General features: G+C 39.6%; 1 protein-coding gene across 9 annotated transcripts in view; it reads left to right on the forward strand.

Annotated features, from left to right (window-relative positions):
* The window catches only part of HEPACAM2 (HEPACAM family member 2), a 98,389-nt gene extending 82,519 nt beyond the window's left edge, over nt 1–15,870 (forward strand). For 8 of the 9 annotated variants that reach the window (XM_060107881.1, XM_060107887.1, XM_060107878.1 and 5 more), the window contains 3 exons: nt 9,883–10,060; nt 14,072–14,148; nt 15,825–15,870. In XM_060107881.1, the coding sequence (XP_059963864.1) occupies nt 9,883–9,997 (115 nt within the window). In that variant the 3' untranslated portion in view covers nt 9,998–10,060; nt 14,072–14,148; nt 15,825–15,870. Of the gene's footprint in view, nt 1–9,882; nt 10,061–10,437; nt 10,495–14,071; nt 14,149–15,824 lie in introns of those variants that run through there. The other variant, XM_060107876.1, reaches the window with a different exon arrangement.
* Nucleotides 15,871–16,988: the final 1,118 nt, after the last annotated feature.

Raw genomic sequence — 16,988 nt, forward strand, 5'->3', positions numbered from 1 at the left:
CTGATTCTCTGGGAATTCCTCCTCCTGTTGCCGGACCCCCAGGTTAGGAAGCCTGACATGGGGCTCAGACCTTCACTCCAGTGGGTGGACTTCTCTGGTATAATTGTTCTCCAGTTTGTGAGTCATCCACCCAGCGGTTATGGGATTTGATTTTATTGTGATTGCGCTCCCTTACCATCTCATTATGGCTTCTCCTTTTTCTTTGGATGTGGGGTATCTTTTTGGTGAGTTCCAGTGTCTTCCTGTCGATGATTGTTCAACAGTTAGTTGTGATGTTAGTTCAACAGTTAGCTCTCGCAAGAGGGAGTGAACACATATCCTTCTACTCTGCCACCTTGAACCAATCTCCCTATCTTTTCTTATTTAACTTCTACATTTTTCATAATTTCTTGTTGTATTTGTGGATATTATCTCTTCATTTCTCTTTGATAATCCTAAACATGCTTATCAAAATTCTAATTATTGGGGCTTCCCTGGTGGCGCAGTGGTTGAGAGTCCGCCTGCCGATGCAGGGGAAACGGGTTCGTGCCCCGGTCTGGGAGGATCCCACATGCCGCGGAGCGGCTGGGCCCGTGAGCCATGGCCGCTGGGCCTGTGCGTCCGGAGCCTGTGCTCCGCAGCGGGAGAGGCCGCAACAGTGAGAGGCCCACATACCGAAAAAAAAAAAAAAAAATTCTAATTATTTTTGTTTGGAATTTATGTATAGTTAATTTTGTTGTCCGTCTCTTTGACATTAGCTGCTTTCTGTGTTTTGGAATCTTGGTTTGTGAATTCATTTTAAGTGAACTCGTTCCCTCTCTCTGTCTCTCTGTCTCCCTCTATCTCTTTCTTCACCAGCTTATCATTACCACTTTGGCAAACTTGCAGTTGCTTCCACCTGGCATCCAGAATCCCACTGTGGTGATGAAGTTGTCACTGATGGAGTCCTGGGCCAGTTGTGTTGGTTCCATTCCTGGTTGGTTTCTGGTTATGAGATGATGTTTGTGTTCTCCCAATTCCCTGAGTAGGCTCAGCTTCACAGAGAGTCTGATCCCATCCCTGCCTTATGTGCTGTGGCTGTGCAATTACCTTGTGGCCTTTTCTTTCTGTGTGGGTGATTCTCAGTTTTAGCTAGAGAGTGGCCCATGGGATTTCCTCATAGCTCCCTGGTGGAAGTGATCTTGAAGAGTGGGCAATATAAACTGATCCCCCAACATCACCTCTTATTTATCAAGTCACCTCTTGGTGCTGGCACAGTGGAACCCTTTGCCAGCTCACTTCACAAGGCTTGAAATTACAGTCCTTTGGGGGCCAGAGCCTATTCCTTCCTGGCTATCAGCCCTCATGCCCTGGGCTCTACTCCTACTATCCCAGGGAGTAGGAGGGAGCTTCTCCCTGCCCTTCACTCTCTCTCCTGAGATTATCTCAGGAGATACTTTCCTCCAAACCCTTCTCTACCTTCTCCCATCCAACTCCGAGATATCCTTGATTCCAGAGCAGGGTAATTTTTTTTAAATGATTTGACCTGATGCCATCTAATTTTAAATTCTCAATAGCCTGCACTGTCCCTTGAAGTCTGACACAGGAAAATTGAACTTTTTTGAACATTGAAGCTAAAATGAGTAGTACCTTTTGGTTGCTGGGTTCTAATAGCCACCACCCTCAACATATGCTCCAGGGAAAATGGTGATAATGGATCCCCTTTCCTCCAAAAATCATGATTTGGCTGGGAAACATCCTTGGCAAGGAAGAAAAGTACAGTAGATCATTTTATTTTTCCAGTTATTTGTTTCTACATAGCTTAGCTTGCCATTTAAATAAAACATGCCCAGAAGCTCACATGAAAAGTTTAATACATGCCATGTTTAAAACTGTCATGTTTTCTGAGAGGGTATTAATACATTTATTTATTACATTTAAATCATTGAGTCATCTGCAATTTAATTTAATGTAAGGAGATTTAAGTGATCTAATTTTATTTGGTCCTGTATCAGGAAGCATGCTATGTAATGGACACCATATGGAAGGGGTGCTATTAGCATCATTCTCTTAATCAGGTTAAGCCCAGAAACATTGATTCCAAGAGAGACCATCCCCATCTACCCTGAGATAGATTCCATAGTTATTGTATTTCAAGTATATATACATTTTTTTTCAGAGTATTAGGTCACCTTTAAAGTGCCTTTTTTTTCACTTGACTCTTCATCAACTGTTCTCATTCTCTTCATAGACAAAAAGAGAAAAAGAGATGAAACCTATAGATTATAATTACTGATCTGAACTGTGTGTGAAAAGATAGACTTAACAAAAGCTCTCTGTGTACCATACTTTCCAGTGTGTAATGCCCTCCATGGATCTTACCTATTACTTTCCTTTTTCGGCTTTCAGTGCTAGAGATATTTCACTGAAGGAAAAATCTGATTTTTCTGCCATCTCTTTACTCTCTGGTTAGGGTAAGGATGAAGACATTGAGATGATAGGAAAGGGCTTTTTTTGCATCATTCCTCTTGGTTGCCTGCTGACCTATTTGGTTCTCCATAGGCTAATGAAATTTTCCAGATTTATTTTACTCATTCTTCCCTCATTTTGAATTTTAAAAGTAGATGCCACATGTAAATTCTTTTATTATTGTCTCTTTCTCTTCATGATTAACACTTTAAGTTTATGGAATAAGCTTGTACCATTTCCTTTGTCTGTATGTGGTTAGAGATTTTTCCTCTGATTTTTATTTTCTCTTACTAATTTTATTAAGCTTTGAAAAAGGAAAATTCTTTAATTTGGTTTAAAACTTCTATGCACAAAATTTTAAAAGTCCAAAATAGCCAAGACAATTTAAAAAAACACACGCAAGCTAACAGGATTTTCCTTACCTGCCGTCAACACATAAAGTTGTCATAATAAAGTCAGTATGATTTTCATGCAGGGGTAGTCAATACACAATTGAACAAACTATGAAGCCCGGAGATAGGCCCACAAATATTTTGATACTTGAAATATGGTATGATTTTGCAGGTCAGTAGGAAAGAGATGGATTTTTAAAGATATGGTGCTGGGAAATTTTGTTAGCCACGTGGAAGTGAACCCCTTACTTCATGCCCAGTAGAAGGCAAAACTAGAAAGCATTTACAAAATAACATGGGAAAATATCTTATGACCTCAAAGTAGGGAAGATGTTCTAAATAAGACACAAAAAGCATAAGCCACAGGAAAAGACTCATAAATTTAACCACATTGCAATTAAGAACTTCTGTTTATCACCACAAAGCAAGTGAAAAGAGAAACTAAAAGCTAGAATTAAAATTGCAACACATACAGTGAATAAAGGATTAGGATTTAAAACATCTGAAAACAAAACAAAACAAAACAAATATGACCAAACTGATTAAAAAACGTGCAAAGAACAGGAATTAAGAGGAAGCATAAATAGCCCTAAATATATGAAAAGATTTTCAGCCTATTAGTAATGAGGGAAATGGAAATTAAAATCACAGCAAGATGCAGTTTCACACCCACTTGAATGACAAAAGTTAGAAAGTCTCATAATACCAAGAATTATCAAGGACGTAGAGTAAGGAGAACTCTTAATCCAGTACTAATAGGAATGTAAACTTGTACAACTTTGAGAAACACTTGAGTATTATTTAGGAATGTTGATTGCGTGCATCACCCAGGATTCCCCTCCAGGCAATATTTTCTAGAATAGCTCTTGTTCATGTGCATCAGAAGACATGCACAAGAATGTTCAGAACTACATTATTCCACCTTAATATTCATCAACAGAAGCATGGATAAGTCAATATGACAAAGTCAAACAATAGAATATTAAATAGCAATGAAAAAAATTAACTACAGTTACATCAATGTGGATGAATCTCAGAAGAAATGCTGAGTGCATGAATACATACAATCCAGTTCCAGTAGACAAAACTAAGCAGTATATTGTATGTGGATATTCTAATGGGTGGTAAACTCTCCAAAGAAAATCCAGGAATTCTAAACCTCAACCTATTTGCTTACTGATGGGAAAGATGCCATTTAAAGTGAGAAATTTTAATTTGGAGTTAAGTCCCTGAGAGTGAAGGAGAGAATGAACTTCAGTTTACTTCTTTCTTTTATTGGGGATTATGAGTGTTATTATACAGGTGATAATTGTATGATTCCTTTTTTATTTTTAATAATCACCAACTTGTAACCTACCAATCAGAAACTTACAGATTGATAGGAAATGCAAGAACAAAACTTTTTAATGAACAGTTTGAGTAAGATATTGAATCACCCTCCAGTACTTCAGTGTGTATTTCAACAAACAAGGAAATTCTAGCCACAGTATAAGGAAAGCTAATCACAACACAACCATCCAAATCAAGATGGTTAACTTAGGATGGACACTTTCTTTTTTTTTTTGGTTTTGTCATATTTTATTTCTTAAAAGAAAAATCTGAAACAAATAATGCAAAATGTGCAGATTTAACAAAGCTGGATTGTATTTGCTGTTGGTTATATAATTTCTGAACATGACACATTTTTTTTCTTTTGAATGCATTCCTTTTATTTTTTTTCTTTTTTTAATTTAATTTAATTTATTTATTTTTTATACAGCAGGTTCTTATTAGTCATCCATTTTATACACATCAGTGTATACATGTCAATCCCAATCGCCCAATTCATCCCACCACCACCACCACTGCCGCCCTCCCCACTTTCCCCCCTTGGTGTCCATATATTTATCCTCTACATCTGTGTCTCTATTTCTGCCTGGCAAACTGGTTCATCTGTACCATTTTTCTAGATTCCACATATATGCGTTAATACATGATATTTGTTTTTCTCTTTCTGACTTACTTCACTCTGTATGACAGTCTCTAGATCGATCCACGACTCTACAAATGACCCAATTTTGTTCTTTTTTAATGGCTGAGTAATATTCCATTGTATATTAACTTAAATATTAATGTTGATTGCGTTCATCTAATCCTCACACTTCATTCAGGTTTCACCAATTGTCTCAACAATGTCTTTTATAACAGAAAGACCCAGTTTGGAAGCATATGTTGCACTTAATCTCCTCCAGTCTGGAACATTTCCTTAACCTTTCCATGATATTTATGACCTTGACACTTTTTAAGACGACAGGCCAGTTATTTTGCAGAACATCCCTCAATTTAGGTTTGTATAATGTTTCAAGATTATTAGATTTAAGCTATGCATCTTGGCAGGAATATCACAGGAGTGATGCTATGTACTCATTGCATCACATTATGTGCTATGTACTCATCCCATCCCATCCCATCTCATTTGTCCCATATTGATGTTGTTCACCTCAGTGACTTGAAAATACCACTGAAAAAAGGGCATACAGGCCAAACTTCTCCACTGTAAAGTTAAGTCTTTCCCCATTTGTCATTAGTATTTGGTGGAGAGGTAATTTGAAACTTTGTAAATACACTATTTCTCACGAAATTTTCCATCTATTCATTTACTTATCTGTATGGACTTGTGGTTTTCCATTTCATTCAGTGAATTATCTGATTATTCAGTGAATAATGTGTTACTACACTATTTATTTTGATGCTCCAATTGTCCTAGATTTGACTAGTAGGAGCTTATACAAGTTGACTAGACCTTTTAATGTTGTCCGTATCTTTCTTTGACTTCTTCCTTGCTTTCTGAACAAAAGATGTTCCAAGCTTATCTAATACTTTCTCTGTCCCATCTCTGGAATCAGCCGTCTTTCCAAGGGGCCCTGGTTCTTCATAGAAAAAATGGCATTTAGAAGACACCATCTGAATGCTAGTTGTGTTCATTGCTATTGTGGTGTCTCTACTCCCTCTCAGTCAGCAAGCCTAGACAATATATTCACAGCTATATTTATTTCTGTACCTAAATATATTAAAAAACCATGAGTTCACACAGATATCTCCAATTGTAATTCCATACTGCAAGTTACTCTCTTCTCATATTTGTAAGCCACTTCTCCAACAGTGAGAAATATGGCTTTCATTTCCTTATATATTTCCTTATTTGAGCAATCCCTCTGTGTAATCAATCTTCCATCTCAATGCCCAGCAATCCCCTGCCCAGCACAGGTGTGTTCCTCTCTCAACTCAGATCTGACTCTTGACCAAAGTGGCCTTTAACGATCCCCTAAGCTTTACTAAACTTTGGACAGGCATCTTCTAGATTATAGGTCCCTGACTAAAGGCCTCCCTTTCCTTAGAGCATTTACTTTAGAGAATTTGTAATGGCAAATTTTTTCTCTGTCCCTTTAAAATGTATGTAAATCTTGGGACTTCCCTTGTGGTCCAGTGGCTAAGGCTCCACACTCCCAATGCAGAGGGCCCAATTCGATCCCTGGTCAGGGAACTAGATCCCACATGCCGCAGCTAAAGATCCCACATGCTGCGACTAAAAAAGATCCCGTGTGCCACAACTAAGACCCGCTGCAGCTAAATAAATAAATGTAAAAAAATTTTAAATATTAAAATGTATGTAAATCTTCTCCCACCCTGTTGCCAGTTTTATAACCCAGGATTGTCTTTCTCAAGCACCAGGGAACCAGGTATTTGAAATGTAAACATCAAAGAAGATAGCACCCCTGTCTCCCAGTATCAGTAGGAGGGTGGAAGCCTGACTTGGATGCACATCAACTAGCAAACCCAGGTGGCCTAATCACAGAGAAAAATGTTTGCAAACAGGAGCAATCCATACGCTTGACACACACCCCTGACCAACCTACCTGATAGTACTCCAGTTCTTTTCCACTAGTTCATTCCAGGGCTTAAAAACCTTCCCATGTTTTACTTCAGCTGAGTTGAGTTCAGTCTATCTCCCTTCTACTACCATAGTCTTGAATAAAGTTTTCCTTGCCTGTTTAACTTTGCTCAGTGCAATTTTTGACATTCTTCATTTTAGGATCTTCTCCCAGAAGAACATTGTCTTTTCTGCTTGAGCTCTGATATCCCACACCAGGCCAACTCTCCATTTAGACACTTTGCTCACTGTGCCTGGGCTCTGACACCCACACCAGGCTGCCCCTGTATACCCTCCATGCCTCCTTCAGGCTCTTATTCCCAGCACTGGCTCACTCTTGCAGGTGGATACTCCCTTCACACTGTCCAGTTTCTGACTCCTCACTCCAGGTCACCTCTCTGAAGGGCCACCTTCCTGGGCCCTGACTTCCCCACTCTCCTACCACAGACACCTACCTTTCTCTGCATATGTAATGATTTTAGGACGTAATTGTTTGAAAATGGAAGAGAAATAAAAAGATAAGGGAAAGAAAGGGGAAGAGGAAGAGTTCATTTTATTCCAGACATTCTTGCCCTGTCTACATATTAGAACTGCTTAGGAAGCTTTTAAAAATTTATTGATATTTGGCCCTATCGCTAGAGATATATGATTGCCCAATAGCAGTCCTGGGCATCATCTGCCTTTTTTTTTAAGTATTTCTTTTTTTTGGTTGCGCCAGGTCTTAGTTGTAGCTGGTGGGCTCCTTAGTTGCGGCAGGAAGGCTCCTTAGTTATGGCGTGCGAACTCTTAGTTGTGGCATGCATGTGGAATCTAGTTCCCTGATTGGGGATGGAACCCAGGCCCCCTGCATTGGGAGTGCAGAGTCTTAACACTGGGCCACCAGGGAAGTCCCATCATCTGCTTTTTTTGAAAACTCCCCAGATGATGTTATTGTGGAGTCTGAGTTGAGAACTGCTCTAGTAGGTACGGAGAGGAATGTAGGGGCACAGGTGGGTTTAGGGATCTGGAGAATGGAGCATGTGAGAAAGCCCACCTGATACCTTCAATTTTGTCCATTAGGTAGGAAGAGTTGTCATCAAGTGAGTGATGGAGGTCAAAATTGTCAGGGGGTGGGAAGTGGAGAATCCAGGAAACTATGCTTATTGAGAGAGGGAGACAAACTGAAATAAGAACGAAAGAGTCTGAAAATAATGAATTTGACAAAAACTGTAGCAAGAGTCTTACTGGGGTGAATTTTTCATCTTTAGAATGTTGTAGTACACAGGAGCATGCACATTCTGAAAACCCACGCCTCACTTGGCTTTTAGAACAGCCAGCCAGTTTGGTAAAACAACTGGGAGTATCAGACATTACAGCACCTCAAACAGCTATAAAAATTATCTTCATTTAATAATGAAAAAATGTTCAAGACATTCTTATAGAATTTTGTTTCTTAACAAGCTCACCAAGATTGTGTGTGTGTGTGTGTGTGTGTGTGATTCAGATTTTATTGCTTATTAATTATATCATTCCATACAATTTTAAGTAAACAGTCTGAGAAAATATACTGGGAGTATTAAACAGCTGATGGCAATATTGATGAGAATGTTCAAGTGTTTTACATAAGGTAGTAGGAGGCATCACTGCCACTATCACCCCCCCAAAATTTGTGCATTTCATATAAAGGAGTAAAAATAATTCTTTGGAATTTAACTAGCATTATTCTTTGTAATCTATGAACCACGATACACCTGAACAATTTCAGAACTTCAAAGCAGAACAAAGCATTTTCTTCCACTAGCAGATGTAGCAGTTTGTTTCTTTAAAAAAAAAAATTAACAGGGGCTTCCCTGGTGGCGCAGTGGTTGAGAGTCCTCCTGCCGATGCAGGGGACAGGGGTTCGTGCCCCGGTCCGGGAAGATCCCACATGCCATGGAGCGGCTGGGCCCGTGAGCCATGGCCGCTGAGCCTGCGCATCTGGAGCCTGTGCTCCACAACAGGAGAGGCCACAACAGTGAGAAGCCCATGTACCGCAAAAAAAAAAAAAAAAAAATTAACAAAAACTGTGCACACAACCCCAAAACAAAAGTTGGCATATTCCAGTGGTCCTGAATTTTGATGTTCATATCATATTAATTCAAGAAATAAAATGTAATTCAGCTTTTACCAGGCACTGTTCACTACCTATTTGAAGTTATATGTTTCAAGGTTTGGTAAAATTTCCCAAATATTAAATTTATATTTTTTTAATGTATGAATAGAAAAAAATACAATGGAAAATAGAGATTGCATTTGGATAATATGGTTCTCCCTGCTTCTTTCCATATTCTGTATTTCTTAAGTTTGAAAATGAATTTTAGTCATATTCATAATGAAAAAACTAATGTTTTAATTTTCAAAAAATAATGAAATTAATGACGACCCAGCACACAGAAGTATTAGTTTGCTGGAGCTGCCATAATAAAGTACCACAGAATAGGTGGCTGAAAAATCAGAAATTTGTTTGCTCCCAGAGGCTAGAATTCCAAGATCAAGGATTTGGCAGAGTTGGTTTCTTTTGAGGCCTTTTCCTTGATTTATAGATGGCTGTCTTCTCCCTGTGTCTTCATCCAGTCTTGTGTGTATGTGTGTGTGTGTGTGTGTGTGTGTGTGTGTGTGTGTGTGAGAGAGAGAGAGAGAGAGAGAGAGAAAGGGAGCATGCAAGTGCCAATCTCTTCTTACAAGGAAACCAGTCATATCCGGATTAGGGTCCACCCTAGTGACCTCATTTTAACTTAATTAACTCTTTAAAGATGTTATCTCCAAATACAGCCACATTCTGAGATACCGAGGGTTAGGGCTTCAACATGTGAATTTGTGGGCGGGGCGCAATTCAGTCCATAACAGGCACTTGGATCACACTGACTTTTTAATATTTTCCCAGTGTTTTTTTCTATAGGTGTTTTTTCACCTTGATTTCTTAACTCTTATAACTTGAAACTCTGGTGTATAGTTTCTCAGCAATGGTTCAACTTTATTGGTAATTTTTTGTGATGTTAATCTTTTAATATTTTATAACCATTAAAATATATTTACATATATTATAAATATATTTAATATTTTATAAACCTAAATAAATACATTCTGAAGCAAAACTGAAACTGTTTGCATTTCTACTTCCTCATTCTGCATCAGCACAGAGGCAGGGCATCAGGAGACCAGTAAACTTCACAACTTAAAGGCTTATTTTTTAAAAAGGATCCTTACAATCATACATCTCCTACCCATTAGAAGAGGAATAAGAAAGTAAAGATTAAAAACCAACTGTTTCAAGTTTCTGACATAAGAAGAGGAAGTTTTCAGAAAAATCCTGGTAAGTTTCTGAATCATTACCCTTTTATTTTTTACGCTTATGAGGAGACAGCTATTTTCATAAACTCCAGCTGTACTTCTTTTTATAGTAAAACGTGTCTGTGCATAAGCCAGTTACTTGTAAAACTAATGAACGTAATTAGACATTTCAATGGGTTAAATGCATATCAGTATTTCTAACTGAAGCTAACTTTGTAAATGCTCTTCTGCAAAGAAATGGAACATTAAGTATACATAAGGTGGCGAGAGTGTTTCTGGTCATGTAGGGCAGTGGGAAAAATGATACAGAAACAATGCAAAGAAGTTCAGGAAGTTAAGCATAAAAGATTGTAAGGGAACCTGTGGTTGTGTGCAATTATGCAAAATTCTGTCTTCCAGAACTTGAGATGTTACTAGAAGTTTTACATTTAATCAGAGATAATGTCCCACAGAGGCTATTTTTCAATGTAAGTGCTTCCTTAACATCCATGTCATACAACAATCTGGTTTAAAAATTAAAATAGGGCCTCCCTGGTGGCGCAAGTGGTTGGGAGTCCGCCTGCCGATGCAGGGGATACGGGTTCGTGCCCCGGTCTGGGAGGATCCCATATGCCGCGGAGCGGCTGGGCCCGTGAGCCATGGCCGCTGGGCCTGCGCGTCCGGAGCCTGTGCTCCGCAACGGGAGAGGCCACAACAGTGAGAGGCCCACATACCGCAAAAAGAAAAAAAAATAAAAAATAATTAAAATAAAAACTTATCCTCAGGAAAATAAAACCTAACTTGGCTTATGTGTGGTTTCAGTTCATCAGACCATCAGAGGAGTGTGTGTGTAGCCTTCCTGGGCAAGAGCCAGGATTCTGAATTGTCTCTCCCCACTATCAGCTCTAAGTCCTGTGGAGCAGAACAACTCCTCAGGGCATGGATATCTGGGGTGCTACTGAGGACACCCCTGAGATGAGGGTGGGTGGACTTATCCCTAAGAGTACTTGTCCCTAAGAGCTCTGCTGATTTGTTACTTCTTGTTTAATACCTCGAGAGAGAAAACTGGAGGAGTCACTTGAGAATGGCATCCTATAGCTCCCTTGCCAATAATTAATGTTATTACTAATAAGAAGATTTGTGTTCGTGATTATTTCAAAACAGGAAGATGAGGGCCCCTAGGAAGCCAGGAGTTATATCAAGGCATTCTCAAAATTTGTCCACACCAGTCATTTTAATCTTTATTTAACTCCAACAATATATATACATATGCTTTTAAAATTAATAAAGTATAAACTAGTTTAAAAGCATTCCTGATAGGACTTCCCTGGCAGTGCAGTGGTTAAGAATCCTCCTGCCAATGCAAGGGACATGAGTTCGATCCCTGGTCCAGGAAGATCCCACATGCCGTGGAGCAACTAAACCCATGCGCCACAACTACTGAGCCTGTGCTCTAGAGCCCGCGAGCCACAACTACTGAGCCCACATGCCACACCTACTGAAGCCCATGCACCTAGAGCCCGTGCTCCACAACAAGAGAAGCCACTGCAATGAGAAGCCCGCGCACAGCAACGAAGACCCAATGCAGTCAAAAATAAATAAATAAATAAATATATTTTAAAAAGCATTACTGATAGAATATGTTCAAATCATTATATGTTCACAACAGCTCTCATGTGGGGAGAGGGGAGTTGAGCAACTTTTGACATTATAATCAGTCCAAGGATATTATTGAAGAGTTTAGTATATAATATTGAGACCAGGTATTCCTGATGTTTCCATTTAACAGAAGAAAAGACTCCATACTTGAGGAATAAATGTCAGTGACCTTATTTGAGAAGAATATTTCTATTTCCCTGGTATCTATTGGCAGAATCAGAACAAAAGAAAGTAACAGAAAACTGTCACCTGTTAGATGGCACAAAATTCCCTTTGCAGCATCCCCTACGTTAGACACAGCACACAGTGAGTCACTGCTGGTATAGAGGCCAAAGAGGTGTAAGAATAAGGGACGGACTGCAGAGGGAAATTCTTGATGCGCTGCTTCATTTCCAGAAGGTTGGGCCCTATTGGACTTTTGTAGTCACTGGTTAAACCAAAAGAGAAAATCTGGAGTCTGTCCTCTCAGTCTTTAGGATATGCAGAGAGAGGGGGTATGGTTAAATTACTGAAAGAAGACTCTGGCTAAGAGAAGGTATGGCATCAGACCTAAACAGAGTGTGTCTGTGGAAAGGGGCAGGCCCCTCACCTGGAGATCAGCTTCCCAGAGCAGAGGCAGGAGATTAAAACAGCAGAGGTGTTGAGGACCCAGAGGAAAAAGGAACCCATGCTGGGGAAAACCTGGTATGACAAATGACTTCATTTGGGGACTGAGAATGACACAGCAGAAAACTGATATGGGATATTATGGAGCTGGGGTACCTAGAAGGACTGGGGGAGGAAATATATTCATTTTCTTTTCCTTTTGATAAAAACTTTTTTTTCCCTTTATTTTTTATATCTTTATTGGAGTATATTTGCTTTACAATGTTGTGTTAGTTTTTGTTGTACAACAAAGTGAATCAGCTATAAGTATACATATATCCCCATATCCCCTCCCTCTTGAGCCTTCCTCCCATCCTCCCTGTCCCACCCCTCTAGGTGGTCACAAAGCACTGAACTGATCTCCCTGTGCTATGCGGCTGCTTTCCACTAGCAATCCACTTTACATTTGGTAGTGTATATATGTCAATGCCACCCTCTCGCTTCATCCCAGCTTCCCCTTCCCCCCGTGTCCTCAAGTCCATTCAATAAGCCTGCAGCTTTATTCCTGCCCTGCCAATGGGTTCTTCCGTACCGTTTTTATAGATTCCATATATGTGCGTTAGCATATGGTATTTGTTTTTCTCTTTCTGACTTACTTCACTCTATGACAGACTCTAGGTCCAACCACCTCATTAAAAATAACTCAATTTCATTCCTTTTTATGGCTGAGTAATATTCCTTTGTATATATGTGCCACATCTTCTTTATCCATTCATCTGTTGATGGACACTTAGGTTGCTTCCACATCCTGGCTATTGTAAATAGTGCTGCAATGAACATTGTGGTACATGACTCTTTTTGAATTATGGTTTTCTCAGGGTATATGCCCAGGAGTGGGATTGCTGGGTCATACAATGGTTTTATTTTTAGTCTTTTAAAGAACCTCCATACTGTTCGCCATAGTGGCTGTATCAATTTACATTCCTACCAACAGTGCAGGAGGTTTCCCTTATCTCCTCACCCTCTCCAGCATTTATTGTTTGTATGTTTCTTGATGATGGCCATTCTGACCAGTATGAGGTGATACCTGACTGTGGTTTTGATTTGCATTTCTCTAATGATTAGTGATGTTCAGCATCTTTTCATGTGTTTGTTGGCCATCTGTATGTCTTCTTTGGAGAAATGTGTATTTAGGTCTTCCACCTATTTTTGGATTGGGTTGTTTGTTTTGTTCGTACTGAGCTGCATGAGCTGCTTGTATATTTTGGAGATTAATCCTTTGTCAGTTGCTTCATTTGCAAATGTTTTCTCCTATTCTGAAGGTTGTCTTTCTGTCTTTTTTATGGTTTCCTTTGCTGTGCAAAAGCTTTTAAGTTTCATTAGGTTCCATTTGTTTTTGTTTTTTTTTTTTTGCGGTACGCAGGCCTCTCACTGTTGTGGCCTCTCCCGTAACGGAGCACAGGCTCCAGACGCGCAGGCTCAGCGGCCATGGCTTATGGGCCCAGTCACTCTGCAGCATGTGGAATCTTCCCGGACCGGGGCACGAACCCGTGTCCCCTGCATTGGCAGGCGGACTCTCAACCACTGCGCCACCAGGGAAGCCCCATTTGTTATTTTTGATTTTTATTTCCATTACTCTAGGAGGTGGGTCAAGAAAGATCTTGCTGTGATTTATGTCACAGAGTGTTCTGCCTATGTTTTCCTCTAAGAGTTTTATAGTGTCTGGACTTACATTTAAGTCTTTAATCAATTTTGAGTATTTTTGTGTATGGTATTAGGAAGTGTTCTAATTTCATTCTTTTACATGTAGCTGTCCAGTTTTCCCAGCTCCACTTATTGAAGAAGCTGTCTTTTCTCCATTGTATATTCTTGCCTCCTTTGTCGAAGGTAAGGTGACCATATGTGTGTGGGTTTATCTCTGGGCTTTCTGTCCTGTTCCATTGATCTATATTTGTGTTTTTGTGCCAGTACCATACAGTCTTGATTACTGTAGCTTTGTTTCAATCTTTTGTGACTAGATGATTGAAGCTAGAGTTAGTTCTGGCCTAACAGGCAGCACAGAAAAGAAAGTTCCCCAGATTTCAGTCTGGGATTCAAGCCAAGTAAAATAATTGACCTAGTGAAATGAGCAAAATCCCTTGACCCATAGACACTGCTAACTCAAGGGTTTTCAAAAATTCATTATTTTTTACTACTCTAAGAGAATATGTTATTTATTCGACAAATTTTTGTTAAGAAGCTACTATGTGTTAGGCACTGTAAAATAAGTGAACAAAACACACAAAAATGTTTGTCCTCATGAATCACACAGAATAATGGGTGGGGAGAAAATAAACAAGGCAAATACGTAAAACTATATGGAATGGAATACTTGATTGTGGTAAGTCTTAACTAGATTTTTTTAAAAGCCAGATGAGGGATAGGAGACTTTGGGAGATGGGATAGTTTTCAGTAGGCTGGCAGAGCAGTGCCTCTGTGAGAAGGTGGCATTTGATAAAAGACCTGAAGGAAGTGAAGGAGTGAGCCCTGCAGGTGTCTAAGGACATTCCAGGGAGAGGAAACAAGTGTAGTGCTAGAAGCAGGAGCAGGTGCCACATGTGAGGAGCAACAGGGCAGCCAGGGAGCTATACCATATTTAGAGAGAGGAAAAATAAAACTAACATGTTATGTCAGAGGGGTAACAGGGTGCCAGGTCATATAAGGCCTTGTAGTTCATAATAAGGAGCTCAGCTTTCACTCCAAGTCAAATGGAAAGCCACTAGAAGGAGTGAACCAAATACTGATATGTTATTTACATTTGAAAGGATCACTCTAGCTGCTATTTTGAGAAGCTCCCAAAGGGATCAATAACAGCAAGAGGGAAACTCCTGAGACAGACACTCCTATAATTCAGGAGAGAGACATGGGGACTTGGACCAGCTGGTGGGAAGTGGTAGCTGGTAATCAGATGCTTGTTTTGAAGCAACCTATAGGATTTTCTCCACATTGAATGTAGAATGTGGGAGAAGAGAAAGAGAAAGTATGCCTGCAACATATTTTGAATGTTTATTTTTTTTTATTAAAAGTATCAGTATTGGGCCTCCCTGGTGGTGCAGTGGTTGAGAGTCCGCCTGCCGATGCAGGGGATATGGGTTCGTGCCCCGGTCTGGGAGGATCCCATGTGCCGCGGAGCAGCTGTGCCCATGAGCCATGGCCGCTGAGCCTGCGCGTCTGGAGCCTGTGCTCCGCAACGGGAGAGGCCACAACAGTGAGAGGCCCGCATACTGCAAAAAAAAAAAAAAAAAAAAAAAAAAAAAAGTATCAGTATTTAGGAATATAGGAAGAGATGCCATCTAGCTGAAGGATGTTCTTTTGAATTTTCTATGTTCGAACATTTTTATAGTAGAAAGTTAAGGGGAAAATCTGTCCTATAAACAATTTCTAAGCAACAGTCCAATCAACTACATTTTAATTTTGCTGTGATATCTTTTTTTTTTAATGTAGTAGATTCTCAACAAATATACCCTCAGGTAAAACTAGGAAATGACCAGGTCTATTCTTCTCACATATTTACTTCCTCATAGATGCTTTCCGGGATGTGACTCCTGCAAATTCACAAGAAAATGCAACTCATCTAACTGCTGGAGATCAAAGAACCTCTTGAAGAACTATTTCAAGTTGCTGATATAAAAAGTAGAAGTTTTCAGAAAAGCTCTGGTAAGTTTCTAATCATTAAATATATCTGTTTCATCAACTTTCTTTCAAAGCTATCTTTAAAAACTAATTCTAAAAACTAAAGCAGAACTTTGGAAATGAATATACTTCCAAGTGTACATAAGCCATTTCTAGCAAAATGATTCTAAAAGGAATGAGAAATCTCACTGCTTTCATATACATATCGCCAGATGCCACTTGTGCTGACTACAGAGTTCTTCAAAAAAAAAATCTTCCAGCAAGCAAGGTGCAGAATGTTTCTGATGGTGGAAGGCTCTGGAGATGAAGCTAGAAGACCTAAGTAAAATGTAGTTCAGAAGATCAGGAATTCAAGCATACGAAACTGTGTAGAAAATTGTGACCACATGCAGCTATGCAAAATTCTGTCCTATGTAACTCAAGATGATATCAAAAGTTTACATCTAGTTAAAGATGAAACCCTCCGAAGTTTAATCAACATTTTATTTAAGGCTTTCCTTCACAATTAGCTTGTACAGAGACTCTGAGAAGAATTACATAATTTTAATGTAGTTAAACATAGTTCCAGAAAAGGAAAGTAGCTAGCTTTGTAGTTTCACTCCCGAAGAACATCAGAACAGGGCATAAGCCTGCTGAGCTCCAGCCAGGACTTCGAGCATCCTTCCCTGGAGGCATGACTACCTGCAGGCTGCCAAGGCCCAGCCTCCTAGAGATGGGGGTGGGCACTGGTTCTCACCCTGAAAGCTGCTAGTTTGATCCTTCCTTCTCACCCACCAAAGAGAGAAAGTAAAAGTCCTTAGAGAATGGATCCTGAAAGTAAGTACTCATAAGGAGACCTCTAGGGTTCAAAATTTTCCCAGAACAGAATAAAGAAGGTAAAGTGTAATTCTTCCCCCAGTTCCAACCAGAGCAGTTCCACCTTTACCCATTTAGACACAGAAGTTTCATGTGCATTTCTTTTGAAGAAGCAAAACAAAAACAAACAACAAACAACACTGGTTCTGGTCCAGTTCCCCTATACGCACAATGAATGGGAAAACAGGTTGGCTGAGAGG

Source organism: Mesoplodon densirostris, chromosome 9 (genome assembly GCF_025265405.1).
Source record: "Mesoplodon densirostris isolate mMesDen1 chromosome 9, mMesDen1 primary haplotype, whole genome shotgun sequence".
Taxonomy (NCBI): Eukaryota; Metazoa; Chordata; class Mammalia; order Artiodactyla; family Ziphiidae; genus Mesoplodon; species Mesoplodon densirostris.